Below are 19985 nucleotides of genomic sequence, written 5' to 3'. Positions count from 1 at the left end.
ACTTATCACCACACCATGAAAAAATTGTTATTATTTATCTAATATGAACTACAACACTATTGGAAATATTTCAACATAATTTGAAACTTGACAATATTTATCAAAAATGACATTAAATGGCTTCATAGTTCATACTAGGGATGCACATTACAGAATAATTAGGTATTCTAGGATATCCTAGAATACTTTATTTCGAATCTAGAATTCCGAATCTAGAATTTCGAATCTTTTTATATTTATAGGAAAAGGAAATTTTACCAACAAAAGTCAGTTTATTGACCCTTTCATAGCAGCCTTGTTGGGTCATGAGCTGTAAAATGATCAAAAATTGTACTATTGGGTAGTTTTTGCGTCATGAAACGTATAGTAGGCTATGAAAAGACGTTACGAAACGTTTACTCTCGAAAGTCCCACAAACACCAAATTTTTTTTTTTCAAAATTAATAAGTTTCAAAAATTGTTACTATAGTATATAAGATGACGTGTAATGACGTCATTAAACAGAATACCGAATCCTGTAATAAGATTCGAATACAAAAGGATTCGAATCTCATGGATTCGAAATTCTGTAATGTGCATCCCTAGTTTATACACACACTTCAAAATCTATATTTGAAACGATAAATAAGAGAGCACCCATGCAGAAATTTGCTAACCAAATCACCCTTAACCAAATATGACTCTACATGACTTTTTATGTAACTAGAGTTATTTATTAATTTGTTCCTCGAACACAGAGTACTTTTTCATCACTTCTTCCCAGGTTGTATTCTCTTGCACAAGATCGTAAACAATCTGAGGAATTTCTTCAACAGTCGCCCTGATTTGTACCAAGCTGTCACGCTCTCTCAAAGTTGCAGTATGCGGTTCTATCTTCACTGTATCAAAGTCAACGGTGATACCAAAGGGAACAGCTATTTCATCAGTACGTGCATAACGCTTGCCGATTGAACCAGATGAAGTGTCGACCTTATGTGAGATGCCGAGTTTCTTCAGGGCTAAAGATAATGATGTAATAAAGGGGTTGAAATCTGGTTTGTTGCTTAGCGGAAGCAAAGAACACTTGTAAGGAGCTATAACAGCGGGAAGAGAGAAAAACGTACGCTGTTCATCTGCAGCTCGGATTTTAAAATTGTGTTCCAATGTGGAATAAAGCAGCCTTCCAAATCCAAATGAAGGTTCAATGACAGAAGGCATGAATTCTTCCACTTGGAATGTTTTCTTGGTGCGTTTTACTGCCACCATTCCTGGTAGAACGTTAAACTTTCCACCATCTGAATGAGTATAAACATACACAGAATTAGCAGTCATTTCAGTTTCCAAATTCACAATCTCTTCTTCACTGAGACCTTCTAAATGCGCTTGCACTTTCTTGGCATCTTTCTTAAAAGCTTTTCCCACAGCTTGCTTATTGCAACTAAGAGAAACCACGTCTCTTTGGACAGGTTCAGGAAGGGGCCTCTCGGCTGACAAGTTAACTTTAGCAGCTTGCGAATGACATTTTAGGTCATAACACGAACGATCAGCACAACCAACGCACTCCACCCACCCATATGATGTTTTGCATTCAGCATCCCAGCAGTCACAGGCATAATGGGCCATTTCGTTCTGCATATGCTGACGAAATCTGAACTTAAATGGGTCTATTCCAACTTTGACACAAAAGAGATAAATCCTGCCCATAAAGTATCCGAGTGTCTCATTATCAATTGTTCCATCTTCTACTGCAGATCCAAGGGTCCTAACTGAAGGTGCTTCTCCATTCAATTGTGCCTTGCTAGAGTAAAGAGGGACTTTAATATCCTTGACTGTCGAAAACAAAGGATGTTCTTTGCGCAAAGGATCAACAAAATGCTCAATTTCACCCATTTGAAATTCCCGCACCCGAATTAAGCCAGATCTTGGCGAAATTTCGTTTCTAAACGACATTCCAATTTGAACTGCTGAAAATGGTAACTTTCCTTGATTAAATTCCAACAATCTCTTAAAATTGAGGAAAATTCCCTGAGCAGTTTCTGGTCTAAGATATCCTGGCATTGCGTTGCCTGGTCCAATAGTGGTTTGAAACATTAGATTAAAATCCATTGGGTCTGAAATTTCATTGCCAGTCACTGGTGATTTGACTTCAAACTCTCTCATTAGAGTTCCCAATTCCTCTTTCCCATAGTTGTCCAGCTGCTGCAATACAGTCTTACACTTTTCCTTCACATCCAAACCAACCTTCTTGTCTTGCATCAGCTTTTCAATATGTCCCTCGAGCAAATGATCTGCACGAAAGCAAGCACCAGTTTTTTCATCTTTGACCATCAGATCAGCAAACCTCTCAATGTGACCTGAAGCGCGTAATACGGGCTCTGGTGTCAGCATTGTACATTCTATTTCCAGCATCTGATCATGCAAAATAAAATGCTGCTTCCACTCTGAAATGATGTTATTTTTCAACATGCAACCCACTGGACCAAAGTCATACAAGCCACTTACACCCCCATACAGCTCAAAAGCTTGGCCATAGAAGAATCGTCTCTTCAAAGTATCTTCCATCTGCTGTCTTGGAAAATCCTCCTTTGCAACCAATTCATTCTCTTTGTTAAGCAGTTGCCTTTTCCTTGCTTTCAACTCAGCAACTGCTCTTTCAATGTCAATTGTTGTGGCCCCGCTCTCTTTTAATCCTCGAACGATGTCTCCCTGCTCCTTAACATGAAGACGTAGAGGCGCGAGGACCTTTTCTGCATCTGCATCACCCATTTCTAGCTTTTCTTTTAGAAATTTCCTATTAATAAGTTCCTGTTTTCTCAGTTCAAATTCTTGTACTTGCAAAACACTTTTCGATGCAAATCGCCTTGGACAAAATGTTTTGCACACTTTAAGAAAGGTACTTTGAAATCCTAGAATCATAGTAAAATGTAAGATAACATTACACCATGACCAATAAGCATTAAAACTAAGGCAGGTTCATCTATATTGACATACAACAGTTTAACTAACACCAAGCAACAAACATCACAAACCAATTTTTTTTAAAACATTTTTTAGAATAACAAGCATTGAACCATATACTACATCAATAATGATAAAAGTTAAAGCTATAATTAAACTGCTATAGTTTCAGAATGGGTACATAACTTATGTACTATGATAATATTTACGTTAGCTAACTACCCATAACCCATATAATACTGTACAATAAACGGTGTAACATTATCTGCCACGTGTCAGTTTTGGTTCCAATTTTTTTACATTTAAACAATCTTATTTCGACCTAAATATTCTTTATCTTGTAAAACCGAACTAAAACGACAATATATTACTTTGTATGCCAATGTGCCTAATGAAATTGAATGACGAAATACTGTTGCGATTACCTACCTCCTTTTCCCGCGCACTACTGTGATCAGCTGGTCTGGTTTAAAGGTGGTTTCCCTTCAAACTGTTGTGTTGCATCAGAGAAAACTTAAGCCAGGTAAACATATGTTTTGTACTAAATTCTTCGCTCATTGAACCAAAGAATACTGAGCACGATATTTTACATTTTTTACAGTGTTTTACAGTTTAGCATGTATCCCAACAATAATTATTCTGACGAGAATTTCAGTTCGACAAAAATCGTTCCAATCGAACCCAACAAAACAAGCAATGCACCGATCACACTGGTGATCTTCGGGACAGTTTTTAACAAAATGATTTCTAATATAAAACTAAATACAATTAATGATGTGTATACCATTGATACTGGTCCGGCGCGTTCAAGCTGAAGAGCCAAAGCCAGAATATAGCTAGATAGCGCAGCGCTTAAGACGCTAGCAATTAAACGTCCCCAATCATACATGCATGGGATGTACCACCCCTGGTCGGTAATGTAGGCATATATTGGGAACGCTATCAAAGCTTGTGCACAGACAGAAGTCATAATCTGAGACAGATGCACTTTGTCTTTTAACTTTCTCCCGGTAACGAATCTTCCTGCAGCTAAAAAAGCGGAAGCGACTGATAAAGCAACCCCCAAAGCTCTGTTTTGATTTGAATCAGCATTAGTTCCACTGTCGTCCCCGAATACGAACGTTGGACGAGCCACAAGGAACACACCAACCAAACTAGCGATTGCCAGAATAATAACAACCGGATGATGTTTTTCTATAAACGTAAATTGTAGGAATAAAAACATTAGCTACATTTAATAAAAGTGTCAAAGTACAGTAATAACACAGTGTTAGAATATATATATTACCTGCTCGTGTTTTAAACAATTAACAAGTCTGTGGAAGTCGTGAGGATACGGTTTTATAAATCTTTAAATGTTCTTTGTTTACTACTAAACGGGACGACAAAGAAAGTGAAGAAGTGTCCCATCTTCCCCAACCCTACTATATATTAACTTACCTTTCAAGAATATGTAGGACACCGCCAAGGTGATAACGAAGTAAGAATAGGATATTGCGATGCTGTCACCTGCAGAAAGCTCATCGAGGGAAAGGTAAAATGTAAGGGTACTTCCAATGGAAAAAAATCCAAAAGCTAACAAGTACGACATTGAGTTTAAGTTTATATCCGGAAGTTCGTTCTTTATTGTTTTAAAAGTCAGACACGGAATGTTGAAGAGGTATAAAAATGCATAGCGGAGGAAACATGCTTGCACGCTGGCGGAGTCTTCTGTCGATTTGTAAAGTACAGCACCGAGAGACATGGTGAAAGCAGAAATGACGCCACATATAAGACCGGCTGATCGCCGCAAGTTATACCTTCTTGATTCCACCATACTGTGATATTTACCGTCTAAACAAAAACACACAAATCCTGGAAGAGTATAACAATATTTAGGTCCATTACTAATAATTACTGGTTTAATGATATAAACAAGGCTTACTTTCTAAGGTTGTGCAAATACAAACGCTTTACTTTGTTGTTTTACTTTGTTGTCAAAACATTAAGCCGGCTGCACAAATGCAGCGTTTTCCGGAACTAAAGTGTTCGTTTTTAGAACGTTATGCGTTTGACAATGCACACACACGCAAGGCTTATACCGCCAGGCGAATTCTTGCTCAAAGGCCCCTTTTGAATATATTTTCAACTTTGTCGCGGAACCAAAAGTTACTAAACCTGTTCTTGGTCGTTTTTTTCGCGCTTATACCGCTGCAACTATAATTCGAATCCGTCGACGCAAAGCGTATGGCGTCGCAAACTACGTTTTTTATAGTAGTACAATAATAGTGGTATGTAACATGAATAGTAAACAATGAGAGGTAATAATAGTTAAGCAATTAATATAATAGCAACGCTATGGTAATAAACCTTTACCCAAAGTCTCGATCGATAGAAATACACTGCTGCTAAACTTTTCAGTTCTAAGCTGATGTGAAACTCAGTTCATCTTAACGCATTGTAAGGACGGCGTTTTATGCGAGAGGCAATCAACGAAAAGCGGGGACGAACATTCAAAGAATTATAAAACTGTATCTCCACGACTCTCATAGACCGCTGTTATTGTTTAAAACACGATTAGGATATTTGTATGTTATATGCTAAAGGTGTCCCTTACTCCCGTCATCTCCAATCCTACTATATACCATTGTCAAACTGAAAAAAAAAAACATTCAAACTCTAAAGGTGACGTGTGAAATAATATGTTAAATAGGATGGTTTTAAAATGTGCTGATCGGCCGCGGCCAAATATTGAACGAAATACCTCACATATTATGCACACGTTTTGATAACGGGGTTTAAAGAAAGAGAAAAAAAGGGTTTTAACCTCCTTGGATTTGAACACCTCTTAAAACAGGGTTTTTCCCTTCGACGAAAAATAAACACATGCAGGATATAAAACTCGAGACTCACGGTATTCTGCGTCATATGTTTCACGATTTCCTGTTAACAGTTGCTTTGCTGCGCTGTAATTTATTACGAAAATGTAAGCCAAGGTAACACTTTTAATTTATTCAGGAAAAACAAAGACAAGATTGAGATTGTAGGCTTGTAGCATTTTATTTAGGTTTTAATATAAATAAATGTATAGTTCTTATTTTTGATTTGTTTAAGGTTGTGTAGGTTTCTACACTTTGTATTTTGTTTAAATTATTAATTTTGTTCAACTATGTTTTCGCAGCTGACTTTGATTGCCTTTTTGGGTGAGTTTGTTGCTATATTAAAATATATTTCTCTTCAAATTATGTCTGTTTATCACCTTATTTTTACTACAACAGTAATTTATCATGTCATACGCATTAAAGGTATTACAGATTTCTTTATTCTGTGTATAAACACCCACAAAGTAACATACATGGTAACTTGTATAAGGTGTATGAGCACCCATGTTATAACCACATAAACCACTGTCGTTTTCCGGACACACAAGGTTACATTCATTCATTATACATCCATACAGGTCTATTATGCGCAAGTGCAAATGCTGGCGGTTCCCTTAGCGATGTGAAGTCAGATTGGGGGTACGTGGATGTACGTACTGACGCACATATGTTCTGGTGGTTGTTCTTTCATGATGTGTCATACCAACCAGCATTCTTGCCACCACTTGACGAAGTACCTGTGATTTTGTGGCTACAGGTAATAGGATATAACTTTATTTAGTTCTTCAAAAAAAATATTAGATTTTTTAATAAAAACATAATCTTTCAATCTCAGATTAAACCGTAATTTTCATTATTTTTTATCATAAACCCAAATTTTAATTTATTTTTTTCTTATTGAAAAAAACAACAAAAATAATAGTCAGAAATTAGGCAAAAACAACATGCACAAAAACACGCCCAACATGTTATTGCTAAAATATCCCTTCAATTATTTTTAAACATAAGATTCTGGTGCAAAAATAATCCAAGTTTATTTTTAAAAACAAAAAACAAAATTTATTTAATAAAGTGTCATTTTTATTTTGTTTTTTATTAAAAATCATTTTTTTATTAATTACAGGGTGGACCTGGAGCATCTGGAACTGGCTATGGAAACTTTGAAGAACTCGGACCACTTGATTTAAATTTGAACAGACGAGAAACATCATGGACTGGTCTTGGTCATGTCTTGTTTGTTGACAACCCAGTTGGATCAGGATTCAGGTAGAAAATTGCATTGAATTACTTCTGCTATTTATTTATTATTCATTTCATAAGTAAAATTTTAACGAAAGTTTAAAATTTGTTTCTTAAATAATTAGTCTGTCAAAAATAGTTTTAAAAGCATGTTCTTTAAAAGTTTTTTAGAAAAAAATTTAGAAAAAAATGTATTTTTTTAACCTGTCTAAAAATTTAGAAATTACAAAAAAAACATTGTAGCTCACTGGTAAGCAAAATCCTAATTTTCATTTTCAGTTACGTCAGCAACTCCAATGCCTACACAACCGACATTGATCAGATAGCAGCTGATATGGTTACTTTGTTGAAAGGATTCTATACCGCACATCCTGAGCTAATGGTACAAACAATTTAGTGTTGGTATATTTATGAAAAAAATGCAATTATTATCCCATTTACATATGATATAACCTTTTAACTTGTTTACATTTTTTTGGCTTAAATTTTTTTTTATACTTTTAGGCACATTTTTATATTAATACAAAAATAAAAATGCAATTGAAACCACCTATACATGAAACCCATTAAGTTGTTCATATTTTTTAAGCCTAAAATTAAGTTTCATTTATTTATTTTCAGGCAAATCCTTTCTACATCATGTGTGAGTCCTATGGAGGCAAAATGGCTGCAGCTACATCACTAGCCATCAGCCAGGTATGGCAGTATGAACTTTTATTTTTATAACCATAGTTTTGAACGCTTAATACTAATACCATTGATGGTAATTTGTTATTGGGCAATTTAACAGACAACTTACACTGCTCATATAGATTTTGTTTTTCAAAATTGCACCATCATCATCAAATAAAAAGGTCAAAGCAACATATATGCACAATAAAACAAATATTTAATTTTTGATAAGCGGTTACCGAAACTGATTTTGAATTGTTTATCTGTATGTCACTTAAAGGCCACAGCCTGTTAATTATTGTGTAGATGGTGTGTTCCTTGTTTTTTCACTCTGACCTTGACCCTATGATGTAATAAATAAAAATATTCATGTTGCACAATGTATGAAGTATATAGAATAATTTCATTGTATAATGTTTTTGTGTATGAACATTTTTTTATTATTTTGTTTAAAGAAGAAATTTTTGGAAAAAAATGTTTTTTCTATTACACAAAAATTTAATTTTGTAATATTAATCATTATCAATAGGAAATGGAAGCAGGCACCTTCAATATCAACCTGCAAGGAACTGGTCTCGGTGATAGTTGGATTTCACCCATGGACGCTGTCAATACATGGGGACCATACTTGTATGAAACTGTAAGTTACATTACCTTTTGTTTAATAATGGTATATAGGATACATTTTTAATAAAACCTCCGTTTCTGGCTTTTTATGAATGTTATGTTGGTATGAGCCAATAGTTGTATGGGAGTTGTAAAAATTTTGATACAAAACATTAGGGTCGGTAATAAATAAAATAAATGGTATAGGCCAATAGTTGTATGGAAGTTCTGATACTTTTGCTGTTTAGAATTATATGAAAAATTTGGTACAAATAAATAAGGTTTACTGACTTTACGAAAGTATTTGGTAAAGTTGTACTATGTGAGTTTATTATATCAAAAGAAATACCTTTGTAATTAGTAACTAAGTTTCGTCAAGCTAACCTTTTAATTGCTCACTCTTGAAGTATGATTGTGCAAATCTTTTCGCTGATATGAAAATTCTAGAGCAAAGAGTGAAGTGGTACGATTTTGTTTATTTTTCTCTGAAAACTGTATGTACTTTTGATAAGGGGCTGCTAGATGACGCAGGTCTGACGGCTGTGAACAATGCTGCAGCTGCAACTCAATCTGCAGTTGATGCAGGCAACTGGGTTCGGGCGACTAACCTTTGGAGTCTTACTGAGTCTGTGGTAGGTGAAGTGTTTGTAAATGATGTTAATGACTTTGCTTTGCTTACATTGTAATTAAATTGCTATCAGCTGTATTTGTATGGTACAGTTTAATTTAAATAGATGAATGAACAAATGTAACTTCTTTATCTTTGCGTGGTGCAGAAAGGACATTTGATATAACACGGGTGTTCTGTTTTATACACCCCTCGGGCCAACTTGTTTCTGTTTTATACAATTTAGCCCAGCTACTGGGTTGGGGCAATTGTTATGAAGTTTCCTGCTTGGTGGCAGGACTGGCAGGGATGAGCCGTAGAACCAATATTTTTTGGGCAAGAGACGGAAGCACAAAACACTGTGCCATGGTCCTGGCAACTAATGTGTATTTTAACCAATTAAAATATAAAGTTTAATTGTACTGTATGAATAGCAAATGCATTCATTAAAGTTTCAGCACCAAATGGGTAATTGATTGTGACTCTATCTGTTATTAATAATTGATGTTTTACTCTGCTCTTTAGTTTCCATTTGTAGTCGCTTTCTATTAATTTAGTAAAGACCTGATGGTAAAAATGTAAGTTTTTCCTCCTCAGATTATGCAACGCACCGACAACGTTGATTTCTACAACATTCTCTCTCCCCATCACGCAACAACTTCCAGAAGTCAACAGAGGAATGTCAGCACGCTGGTAGACCCAGAACTAGGTAAAAATACTAAAACATTCACTAAAAGAGTGGTGCTCTGGGGCCTCTGGTGTCTAGGCTATTTTGTTATATTTTAAAATTATTATCCACAAACTGCACATGGTTAAATGAAAAAATACTGTTCTGTTCTTTTATTTAAAAATGCCACTCTTCCAAGCTTTAAAAATCTGTAAAATTCCCACCCGCATGCTAAACATTTACATTATATGACCGCCAAAATTAAACCCGTTTCTAAACATACATATCATATATTCATTTTTTCTAACTTATTGGATATTTCTTTAAAAACAAATCATATCTAAACATATACAAAAAACTTTTTTATACGTTTCGTATGTTTCTTTGCTAGCTGCCGGTTACTCCATCCATGTTAATGCGTACCAACCCGACCCACTTGATGTTTTGATGAACGGAGAAGTGAAGACTTATCTCGGCATCCCAGCATCAGTAACATGGGGTGGACAATCCAATGATGTCTTTTCAGCTCAAAGTGGAGACTTCATGAAACCAGTCATTGACACTGGTATGACAAATTTATATTATATAAATTACAATAAAAAATAAAACTGATGTCAGAATTTTATTTTATGTTGAGTGTAAGGGTTAGGCCACCTTTCATTAACAGGTATACACTTGTTTAATCTTATTTTTTGTTACTATATTACTGTAATCGTAAGAATGATATAAAGTTACACCTATGTAATGATATACTAATCTGTTTTTTTAATTTATTTAAACTTGTCCTTTTGCTGTTTTAATGTCTAAAAATTACATTTTTTATGCCTTTTTCAAATTATGTAAATACACCCTTTGCATTAATCTGATTTATCACATTAGTTGATCAACTGGTTGATACTGGAATGAAAGTTGTTGTCTACAACGGTCAACTGGATCTTATCGTTGATACACCAGGTGAGGAAATATATATTTTGATATTGTTTAAATGCCAATACAACATAGGTGTATTGTTAGGGTGCAGAGGTGAAATGTAACTTTAATTTTTAAAACAAGAGTAACATCAGATGTTTTAGCATCCCAGTTTTAAGCCAAAAGAGTTCTTACCATGCTGTTAGGTGGTATAGAAACAAGCATAACCAAAGTCTATTGTTTTGTCACATTAATCAATATGGTTCCCTGTGTTTGACAGCTATTTTTTTACCCCAGATTTTATTAAAACCTAAAAAAGTGTGACGCCTATGAGTACTACAATGACCATTATTGTAGAATTAATATATATAAAAAGTTTTTTTTTTGGTTTTTTTACCTAAAATACTGTAAATAATATTTGTGACATTTAATTTTGTTACACGATTCATTTACAGGCCAAGAATTGTGGGTGAAGAGAATGGCTTGGAACAGATTAAGTGAGTTTATGAGCCAATCGTGGAAACCAATGTATGCTTATCATGGTAAGGCACATTTAATGGTGTTTCACTGGTTTCAAAAACCTTTTTGCCAATTGACTGTTGTCACTATTTTTGCACTTTTATTAATAGTGTCCTTAACTAATACAAAAACTTTAATGTTATGTTTTATTAATAGTGTCGATATATCACAACTTCCTGTTATGTTTTAAACTTTAATCTCTCTTTCTTGTTTTTTTTTACTTGGACTGAAATTTAATTAATTATTACCATATTTTTATGGGAAAAGTTTTTAATTTATCTTACTGGTTTCAATTTCTGCAATTTAAACAACAAAAATCCCTACTTTTGTACTATAATAACCTTTTTCAACACCCAGGCCAAGACACTGGTGGTTATTCCAAGAAATTGGATAACTTTGAGTTCTGGTGGGTGCTGAAAGCTGGCCACATGGTACCTGCTGATCAAGGAGAGTTCATGCTGTATCTGCTGCACGACATGATCACTGCATAGGAACTGGTTCAATTATCATGAGTTATTTAATTGTTTTTCATATGATTTTGGGGAATTTTATCCCCATGTGCCAAACAGAAATTTTAATTACTATGTATTATCTAAGAAATTATAGTTAAAATTATTACACTTAAATTTTAAAATCACAGTTTTATGTTGACGGATTGTTGCAATAAATCACTTTCAAAATGCATGCTTTGTTTCATGTTATGTAAAGGATATTACGCTATCACACTTTTACGAAGAATTGAGGTCATTTTTGCATTCAGCAATGTCAGATTTAGTTCAGTTTGTGCTTTGTTTGTTTACACTTACATGTAGCTTATTTTACATATAAATTATATTGATTTTCTGAAACTACATTCAAAACTGCCACAACTGAACAACAGTACTTGTTTTATTGTCAAGCAATGAGCAACTACACACATATATATATAGGTTAATATGATGTAGTACCGCCAGTGTAATTAGGTAGGCTATACTAGTTTTACAAATTGATTCATAATTTTTTTATAAATTAGTTAAATTTTAATCTCAGCAGCAAGCACAAAGCTGGCATGCTTCACAGTTAATTTGGTTTAGTGTTAAATTCCTTTACACAAACAAAAGCAGTAATGATTTGTACATGGTATATATAAATTAGCATATACAAAACACTGGATATTCTTTTATGCAAGGTATCTACCATTTTAGTTGCGGAATTTTGATCATTAGTAATTTTTAAAGACTCAACAAACAACTTTCTAAAAGTGTTCCAAAATTTTGAATCTGAATTCCCAAAAGATATATAACTAATATATATATATATATGTATATATAACAAAACATGGGATATAATGTTAACCTTTACTAACGTACATGCAGATACACACACAACGTAAAAGGAAATAGTAACAAACCAAAATAATTATCGAAAAAACCCATGCACAATTCTCCTAAATAAAGCTTGTTGACCTTAGTATATTCTTTTTATCTTTTATGCAACTTTGAAAATGGTTTTTGTTAATAAGATAATGTAATAAAACAAAAGTCATTTAAAAACTAGAATTATTTGAATTAATAAACAACATCTTCCACTTCTACAGTAACAATATTCAAGGGTATATAGGACATTATTGGACATTATTAGCGCGTACATCGTATATATTTTCCAGTTGTACAATCCACAATACATATATAATAACTGCAAACTTTTGAGCACAAAGCTTATGTAACTAATTATTAATTTTTCCTTTCTAAATTAAAATTTAAAACAAATTGATTGTTAATTCACAAAGAGTCTAAATTAAGTAGCTAGAAAAAAGGACATTTATAATTCAGAGTCATTTGCCGGGCAGTCACAGCTACAAATTAAAAATAAAATTTTTTTGTTTTGGGATATAATTAAAGTACAGGTAATAGCCTTGCTTTAACAATTAAACCCCGGGGCTGATTTAGGTGATTCCAATTCTACACATTATGCCAGGACTACACTAAACATGCTACCAGCATATTGCTACAAAATTAAAGCGTACGCAACATAGTATATACTTTATTAGACGATTACACCGCAACATTTAGTACGACACAAACACACCAGTTTAGTGATGCATGTAAGCATGTCGCATTATATTATGGTGTGCAGTATTCAGATTAATTTCTTTCTGCTATTTAGCCTTTACATGTTGTTCGGGGACTGTTGACCCCCAGGGTAATCCCCGGTACCCTGGTCACCGGGGGGCTCCTGGTGGTACGGAGATTCTTTGTAGACGAACCACACGTTGCAACACCACAAGAAGAAATTGAGAAATCCAAAAGCCACCGAAGCATTCAGTGGAGAAAAATTTGCAGAGGCACTTGGCGTACATGTCGCACTACCGCAGACTGTGGCAAGAGGAGCATTTTGAAAGAACCTTGCATAACTTGACCACATTTTAACTTGCCCCAAACCCCATGCCCATGCCGAGGCAGCAGTGAGCCATAGGAAAGCAAAAATGACTGTAGCAACCAAATCTCCAATGGTGACGATCCTATCATGGGTTTGACGCACTGCAGCATCGAACACAACATAAAATATGATCGCTGCTAGGGTGTAGAGGAATGCTAGGACTCCAACGCAGACAAACCATTGAGAAGATGGCGACAGGTCACCATCCATTCGTGTAGGCACCAAAGTAGTATTGGTGCAGTTGGGTACCATAATATCATGAGCGTTAAGACGAAATGGGTAGCTGATAGTAACTTTAATCAAGTGCGTTAATTTATCTGTGCATACAACACTGTACTGTGACACACCTGAAAACCCACCCGTTGTTGCAAATGCCACAATAGAAAGAACGAATTCTATAACGCGGATGAAGCCGCGTGGTTCCAAAAGAACGCGGACCCTCCAGCTTGAAACATCCATTGTTATTTAATTGTTGCACAGACAACTAGAGCCGTAAACAGTACAACTTAATGTCTAAAGCAGAAGCGTGAAATTTAATACCTACAGTACCCATAAATTTATTAGAACTATTTAAGCACCAACTAATGAGCTATATGGCACGATATTATACATAAAATACACAAGCAAAGAAACTAAATTATGGTAAGATTAGGGAACTTATATACGCCCACAAATATATAAAATATGGAGACAACAGTTGCGTGAACAGTGGCGCGTGACACAAATTTGTACACCGTTGGGTATTAACATAGAAACAACATACAATTTAATTTTAAGACCAACAGAAACACACTGAACTTTCATTTACTTCACGGATATGTTTTTCACGGGGCTTACATTTTAGGTATGTCACAGACATGTTGAGGACATTTTATGCATGAATAAAAATAAATGAAACTTGCTTAAATTTCGTGTGGGGTGGAAACCACAGTCAGGACACGTTTGCTCAGTTTCCGCATAGAGTTACCAGGTAACTTGGTAAGCGATTAGTTTTTAGAAATGTTTCTAGTGTATGGCTTACAGCATTTTTTAAGACCCATAAGGGACCACTGCACCAGTTTCCGGGCAGCGTCTTGACTAAGGAGACATAGGCCCATATAATTGTTGTATTAGCGACGATCCTTGAACCCATAGCCTTTCCTCTGGGTTAGAGACAGGCGTTTTATCCACTGTGCGCCAGACAATGTACGCTAAAGACACATTTGGCCCAGCGCTGAAATTAGTTTTGTAAACATATCATACTTGAAATAATGCTCTTATTCAGTAAAACTTCAAAACATATTGTCATGCCGTTTATTTGACCAAGTTCACCACCATTTTACATAAGCGCAAAGTTAAAATCCATTAATTGCCATTTTAAGCAGAAAAGCTGTTTAAGTGCATGATAGTGCTTTACAACAATGTGAAAATAACCACAGGGCGAGGTTCCATATGCGATCAGATAGAGCTAAATATAATTTTTAATAAAAAGTTTGGCAAACTAACGATATTATCCATAAATTTCTTTGAATAAATGGCATCAATATATTTGACAGTTATAGGCGAAAAGTGGTTTTGATATTAAACATTATTTCACTCTATGTACATTTATTACTTCGGGTAGGGTGTATATGGTATATATAATCAAGGGTATAAGTGATTAGTAACGAGTATATGATATAGTTGCTATGCGACAGTAAAACTGGTTAATAGACGGCAGAGCTTGTGTATTTTTCTCATAGTTTTTCAAGGCGATTTTCTTCCACTCTTCGACTGAGCCTGTTTAATAAACGACATTTTAAATGCATAGTACACTGATGTAGTTAAATATTTGTTTAATAGGTAGAATTATATCTATGGGATTTTTCTCAGTTAAATTTACAATCAGCGTTTACAATTAGAAATCGATCGTTATTAGTTATAGTTTGTACAAATGCTATTAAGTGACATTATCTAAGACAAATTTTATATAGTACTGTGGGGTAAAATGAGACATCTTTAGCAAAAAGTATCCAAATATCCTGATCTTGTTTTAACGTCGATCTATGGAAGTCGTGAGAATATTTTACTACCAAATGGGACGAGAAAAAAGATTGAAATATGTCCCATCTCTCCCACCCTACTTACCACTATGACCAATAAACTTAATCAGAATATTTGAAAACTTTTGGCAAGCATGTTTGGAAACTGCCATATTCGTTTGGTCCACTTACGTTTTTGTATGCACTCTCGTATTCTTCGACGACTTTTCTGAGCGAGTAGGTTGTTCCACCACTGCTCAAACCAGGCGACACCCCCTGCAGTCTGAACTCCTCGCCTTCCAGCAGTTTGTGGTATGTGCTGATTTCGAAGTCCAAACCTATACACAAATACATGCAGTTATAAAACACCATTTTACACACGATTTTTAATATAACAGAAACGACCTTATTTCAAACCTATACAAATACATTGAATTATGATACACTATTTTATACACCTATTTTTAATAAAACAGTGGCAACCGTATTTTTACCTAGTTTAACCGCCAGCAGGTCTTGGTATTCTCGAAGTCTCTCCGCCATCTCGGCTTTGATCTTCTCCAACTGAGACTGGAGTTCTGCGATTTGATCTTGGTAACCATTTATGTCGCGACTGAATCTTTCTTCCACGTCAGCGAGTTGTCTCTCCAGGTAATCTTTCTATAAATTAAAGATAGGAGGCTTTTTACAAAAAAATTAATACAGCTTTGTTTGAATGTAACTCGCTTTATCCTCGCGTGGCGGGAAACGATTGTCCTAATAACACGGGCGTTCTGTTTCATTTACCTCGTGCCAGCTTTCAAGTTACAGTACATGGGTAAAGGCAGTTTGACAACAGTTGCTGTAACACCAGGGTTCTGTTTCTACACCACATTCATACGGTTTAATATTTATGGATGATTATTTGGGATTTTTTATATGACTGTATAAACACTGCTTCATTGTATCTAGAAATTGAAATTATGGCAGTGGGTAACTTACGTTGGAACGAAGGGACTCAATTTGCGTGGTGTGTGTGCCGACGCGGGTTCTCATTTCGCTCAGTTCTCCCTGTGCGTCTTTAAGACGGTTGGCATCTTGGGAAACCTTAGCGTTCAGGTCGTTCAACTGTAAATACAAAAAGTTACTCTGGTCCTTTAAACAGTTAAGGTTTTGATAAATTTGTTTTGATTAGCTTTTCGGATTGTTGGTTGCATTCGAATCGAATCAAATTGATATTAACTTTGTTAAATCGCGGAAAACCCGACCGTTACTCCGTTGTACCAAAATACTATATTTTAATGAACAACCGAAGTTTTAGCACGTACCTTTCCACTGTACCATTCTTCCGACTCTTCTCTGTTTCGTTTCGCAGCGAGGTCGTATTGTGCTCTAATGTCACGGAGGAGATCGGATAGGTCAGGTCCATGAGTATCTACTTGGACTCTTACGTGGTCGGTGACCAGTTGGGACTTGAGTTCGTTCACGATCTGAATAAGAAGAAATTCACATTCATGTGTTTAGACAGCATATGCATATGTGATGTTTATAGTATTTTAGTCTACATTCTGATGCAGTATAACGTATTTTTTAATTCAAATGAATATTATGTTGTGACTGATTTAGTACAAGTCTTTTAATTTTATAATTCTGTTACTTTCCATTATTGGAAATTTTATAAGCTTTACAACCCTTTATAAAAGAAAAAAGACGAACAACCTATAAACGATTAAGAAGATAAACTGATCCGCATAATAGGCCTGCCTATATATATACCTCAGTGTGGGCAAGGTTTTCGAAGTCAAGTTCTTCTCTCAACGTCATGAGCTGTCTCTCCAAATCCACACGGCTGATCGTACATTCGTCAACATTTCCTCTCAAATTGTTTAATTCCCTTTCAAGTTCTTCACGTTCACTTACTGACGTGTCGTGCCTGTTTTTCACATGGTAAATTAATATGTGTTTTTTATTTAACTAAATTTGTGTATTGGATTGTTGTATAATCCTAATTCGATTATCGTAAAGCGATTTGTTACCCGGTAAAACGACTGTTGGCGCCATCGACAGACGACCAAGTTCGTATCCAAATATGGGCATAGGCGCGGCAGTATGTGCTGTGGAGACAAGGCAAATTGAGGCTAATTTAACGTCGTACGCCCGAGGCCAAGATGCAAAATCGTCACGAAGTTGACACTTCAATTTAACTGGCGCTGAATGAAATATGAGCGAAGGAATTTACTTTTGCATGCGCCTGAAGCTATTTGAATCACCAAGTAATAATTCACTATTTCGCGGCATTTATTTTGTCCCTGTTTGCTCCCGCACCGTTTTAGCATCGGTGTAATTAAATCTCTCCACAAACCGAAGGAGCATGTACAACTGACAATTATTTGTCCGTTAATCCATATTAATTTCATATAGACCTACTAATGAAACATTTACCAAAATAAATTTGTTGTTGCGCCTCCTCTATTTTTTGCAACAACAATTATGTAACCGTCAAAGAAAAACAAAACTATTTTACGTCCACAGTTTAAAAAATAAGTAATTATTTTAGCTCACACGCAAATACAGGCCATTTTAACAATTCTATACACTTATTTTCAAAAGCGAAACAATATATAAACCAATCACCAAAACTTACTCTCTTCTCAAATCAGTAACATCCTGTCTCATATGATCAAGTTCAGCATCAATGAGTGCCTTGTCAGTGTTCAACGAGTCGATGATGGCCTTCAAGCGACGAACCTCACTGGCATAAAGCTCTCCCAGCTTAGATTCGTATTTCACGGAAAGCTGACGAAGCTGAGCCTCGAGCAACTTGTTCTGTTGTTCAAGGAAACGAACTCGCTCGATGTAGGATGCGAATCGGTTGTTCAAGCCCTGTATACAAATATATAGTAAAGCTAGAAATCTAGGCTTCAATTTTTATCAATCAGTTCTAAATATCACGTTTCTTCACTATAGATAGGGCATAAGTTTAACCTACACATAACGTAAGTTTAAACGAAAAAAATATAGATTTTCAGCTCTTCTAAATGATATGTGCGTACAACGACAGAGGGTTTTAAAATAGGATTTGATTTCATAAAAGTCAATTTATTGCAAAGCATCGTTTTTTACCTTGAGTTCTTCTTTCTCTCCAGATCTCATGTTTCTAAACTGAACGCCTTGTTCACCACCAAGATCTTGCAAGTCCTTATCACTTACATACACTGATCCTACACCTCCGCTGTATCCGCCATCGTAACTTGATGAGTACATACCGTAAGACATCTGTGATAAAAGGGAGATTGTAAAATATACAGACAGTTAAGTTGCATATTGGGGCGTATTGTCTGGAGTTGTATTTTCCATTTGCATTCCAATGCAGCATTGCTGCGTTTTTAAAAAAATACAGATACTTTAAAAAAATAGTATACTACGAGCTAAGATGCTGGATACTGTAAGCAAAAAAATCCTAAAAATGGTTTATATTTTAAACGATTAACAACGCTATTTTAGAGTTGTAAGGTTACAATACTATGAAAAGTCGAAACAACTTTAGTTTTGTACCATAAAATGTTCAAAAGAGAATAAAGAATACATCTTCTTACACCAACCTATACTGTATTTTGACAAAGAAAAGATATTTCAAAAATAACTTACTCTTCCTTGGGGTTGAATATCGCCGAGTCGAAGTGGAGAACCTGCAGCGTTGTTGGAAGAGCTAGTTGTTGTTCGCGATGAAGTCACAACTCTGTATGAAGACGACTGTCCACTTTGTCCTGCCGGTGACTGCATCTTGTCCGAGAAAAAGTTGCCGGGGTCGTAAAACTAAGTTTAAAAGCTACCTTGGGCGGGTCTGGTGATTTTCTAAAGTAATAAAAAGTAGTTAAAAGCGGGCGTTGAGAAAATTGTACATAAAACACGTATGTACATAATTCAGATTATGTTCTATAACTTATATTTGCAGTATACAAAAATGGTTTTGTTACGCACTATTTTTTTTAATTACTAACAAATAAAACACCTAAAAAAAATTTTGGGCGATACTGCATTTTAATAGGTTTAGTATACTTTTGTAGATAATCTACTACAGCTATTTTACTTCGAACATTTAGCACACTACAAACCAACTACGAACAACTGCATATGAAGCCTTGTTTGTTTCAGTAGTTTTATACCAATGCTAAAAAGAAAAAAGGCTCTGCTTTAAAATGCCAACAGGTATATATATCACGAGCCATGTACGTGATCAGGATTATTGGATTTCTTATGCGCAATTCGAAGCGTATTACGTGTCAACTTGACGTCTTTCGAAAAGGTTGTCGGTCGCCTGCAGGCATTGCGGAGCCATTACAAATCGAGATCAGTATTTTCTTAGCAAACAATTCCCAAAGTAAATTATTTGTCACATATTGAACATTTAAAATGCAGTACTGCGAGGGAAATATTTACTTAAATCTATTTACAATATTGCATTAATCAATAAAGGATTGTTGTTTCACATTATAAACATATAATTATAGTAGAGTGGGGGAAAGATGGGACACCTTCGTATAGTTTTCAAATACCTTATCGTGTTTTAA

At 35.1% G+C, this 19985-nt stretch overlaps 4 protein-coding genes across 5 annotated transcripts; 1 reads left to right on the top strand and 3 right to left on the bottom strand.

The window, feature by feature from the left end:
* Window position 1: 1 nt before the first annotated feature.
* On the bottom strand, window positions 2–3701 carry LOC100185799 (glycine--tRNA ligase). Of its 2 annotated transcripts, none has more exons than XR_003395785.1 (2): window positions 593–2944; window positions 2–135 (listed from the first exon to the last, which is right to left on the bottom strand). XR_003395785.1 is itself a non-coding variant. In XM_026833815.1 (2 exons), exon 2 carries the CDS (start codon window positions 2743–2745, stop codon window positions 709–711), a length of 2037 nt encoding a protein of 678 aa, XP_026689616.1. In that variant the 5' UTR covers window positions 2746–2885; window positions 3367–3701; the 3' UTR covers window positions 580–708. The 2 variants fall into 2 exon arrangements, 1 of the variants encoding a protein (XP_026689616.1); XM_026833815.1 differs by lacking the exon at window positions 2–135 and adding an exon at window positions 3367–3701 and having other exon boundaries at window positions 580–2885.
* Window positions 3702–6008: 2307 nt separating this feature from the next.
* On the top strand, window positions 6009–11702 carry LOC100181075 (retinoid-inducible serine carboxypeptidase). The gene is made up of 12 exons (XM_002130946.3): window positions 6009–6119; window positions 6377–6555; window positions 6922–7064; window positions 7317–7419; window positions 7659–7733; window positions 8239–8349; window positions 8828–8947; window positions 9520–9631; window positions 9981–10154; window positions 10469–10543; window positions 10954–11040; window positions 11375–11702. The coding sequence occupies exons 1-12, from the start codon at window positions 6086–6088 to the stop codon at window positions 11506–11508; spliced, it is 1347 nt and encodes a 448-aa protein (XP_002130982.1). The 5' UTR covers window positions 6009–6085; the 3' UTR covers window positions 11509–11702.
* Window positions 11703–11887: 185 nt separating this feature from the next.
* On the bottom strand, window positions 11888–13968 carry LOC100178706 (synaptophysin). The gene has a single exon (XM_002131009.4). It carries the CDS (start codon window positions 13892–13894, stop codon window positions 13166–13168), a length of 729 nt encoding a protein of 242 aa, XP_002131045.1. The 5' UTR covers window positions 13895–13968; the 3' UTR covers window positions 11888–13165.
* A 746-nt stretch (window positions 13969–14714) lies between these two features.
* On the bottom strand, window positions 14715–19282 carry LOC100175966 (glial fibrillary acidic protein). The gene is made up of 9 exons (XM_002119100.5): window positions 19063–19282; window positions 18538–18690; window positions 18059–18297; window positions 17191–17347; window positions 16743–16904; window positions 16417–16542; window positions 15930–16095; window positions 15628–15773; window positions 14715–15193 (listed from the first exon to the last, which is right to left on the bottom strand). Exons 1-9 carry the CDS (start codon window positions 19195–19197, stop codon window positions 15161–15163), a joined length of 1317 nt encoding a protein of 438 aa, XP_002119136.1. The 5' UTR covers window positions 19198–19282; the 3' UTR covers window positions 14715–15160.
* Between the last annotated feature and the right edge of the window lie 703 nt (window positions 19283–19985).

The sequence above is a fragment of the Ciona intestinalis genome, chromosome 3 (genome assembly GCF_000224145.3).
Source record: "Ciona intestinalis chromosome 3, KH, whole genome shotgun sequence".
In the NCBI taxonomy this organism is placed as follows: Eukaryota; Metazoa; Chordata; class Ascidiacea; order Phlebobranchia; family Cionidae; genus Ciona; species Ciona intestinalis.
Note: the sequence above shows the minus strand (reverse complement) of the source record. Positions and strands in the feature narration are given on the sequence as shown.

Excerpts from the sequence above, each read along its gene's own strand:
- LOC100185799 (XM_026833815.1), bottom strand. The coding sequence starts at position 2,745 with ATGGGTGATGCAGATGCAGAAAAGGTCCTCGCGCCTCTACGTCTTCAT.
- LOC100181075 (XM_002130946.3), top strand. The coding sequence starts at position 6,086 with ATGTTTTCGCAGCTGACTTTGATTGCCTTTTTGG. Across the intron at positions 6,120-6,376 it reads GACTTTGATTGCCTTTTTGG|GTCTATTATGCGCAAGTGCA; the intron begins GTGAGTTTGTTG and ends ACATCCATACAG. Across the intron at positions 7,420-7,658 it reads CCGCACATCCTGAGCTAATG|GCAAATCCTTTCTACATCAT; the intron begins GTACAAACAATT and ends ATTTATTTTCAG.
- LOC100178706 (XM_002131009.4), bottom strand. The coding sequence starts at position 13,894 with ATGGATGTTTCAAGCTGGAGGGTCCGCGTTCTTTTGGAACCACGCGGC.
- LOC100175966 (XM_002119100.5), bottom strand. The coding sequence starts at position 19,197 with ATGCAGTCACCGGCAGGACAAAGTGGACAGTCGTCTTCATACAGAGTT. Across the intron at positions 18,691-19,062 it reads ATATTCAACCCCAAGGAAGA|ATGTCTTACGGTATGTACTC; the intron begins GTAAGTTATTTT and ends CTTTTATCACAG. Across the intron at positions 16,096-16,416 it reads TTGAGTCCCTTCGTTCCAAC|AAAGATTACCTGGAGAGACA; the intron begins GTAAGTTACCCA and ends TTTAATTTATAG.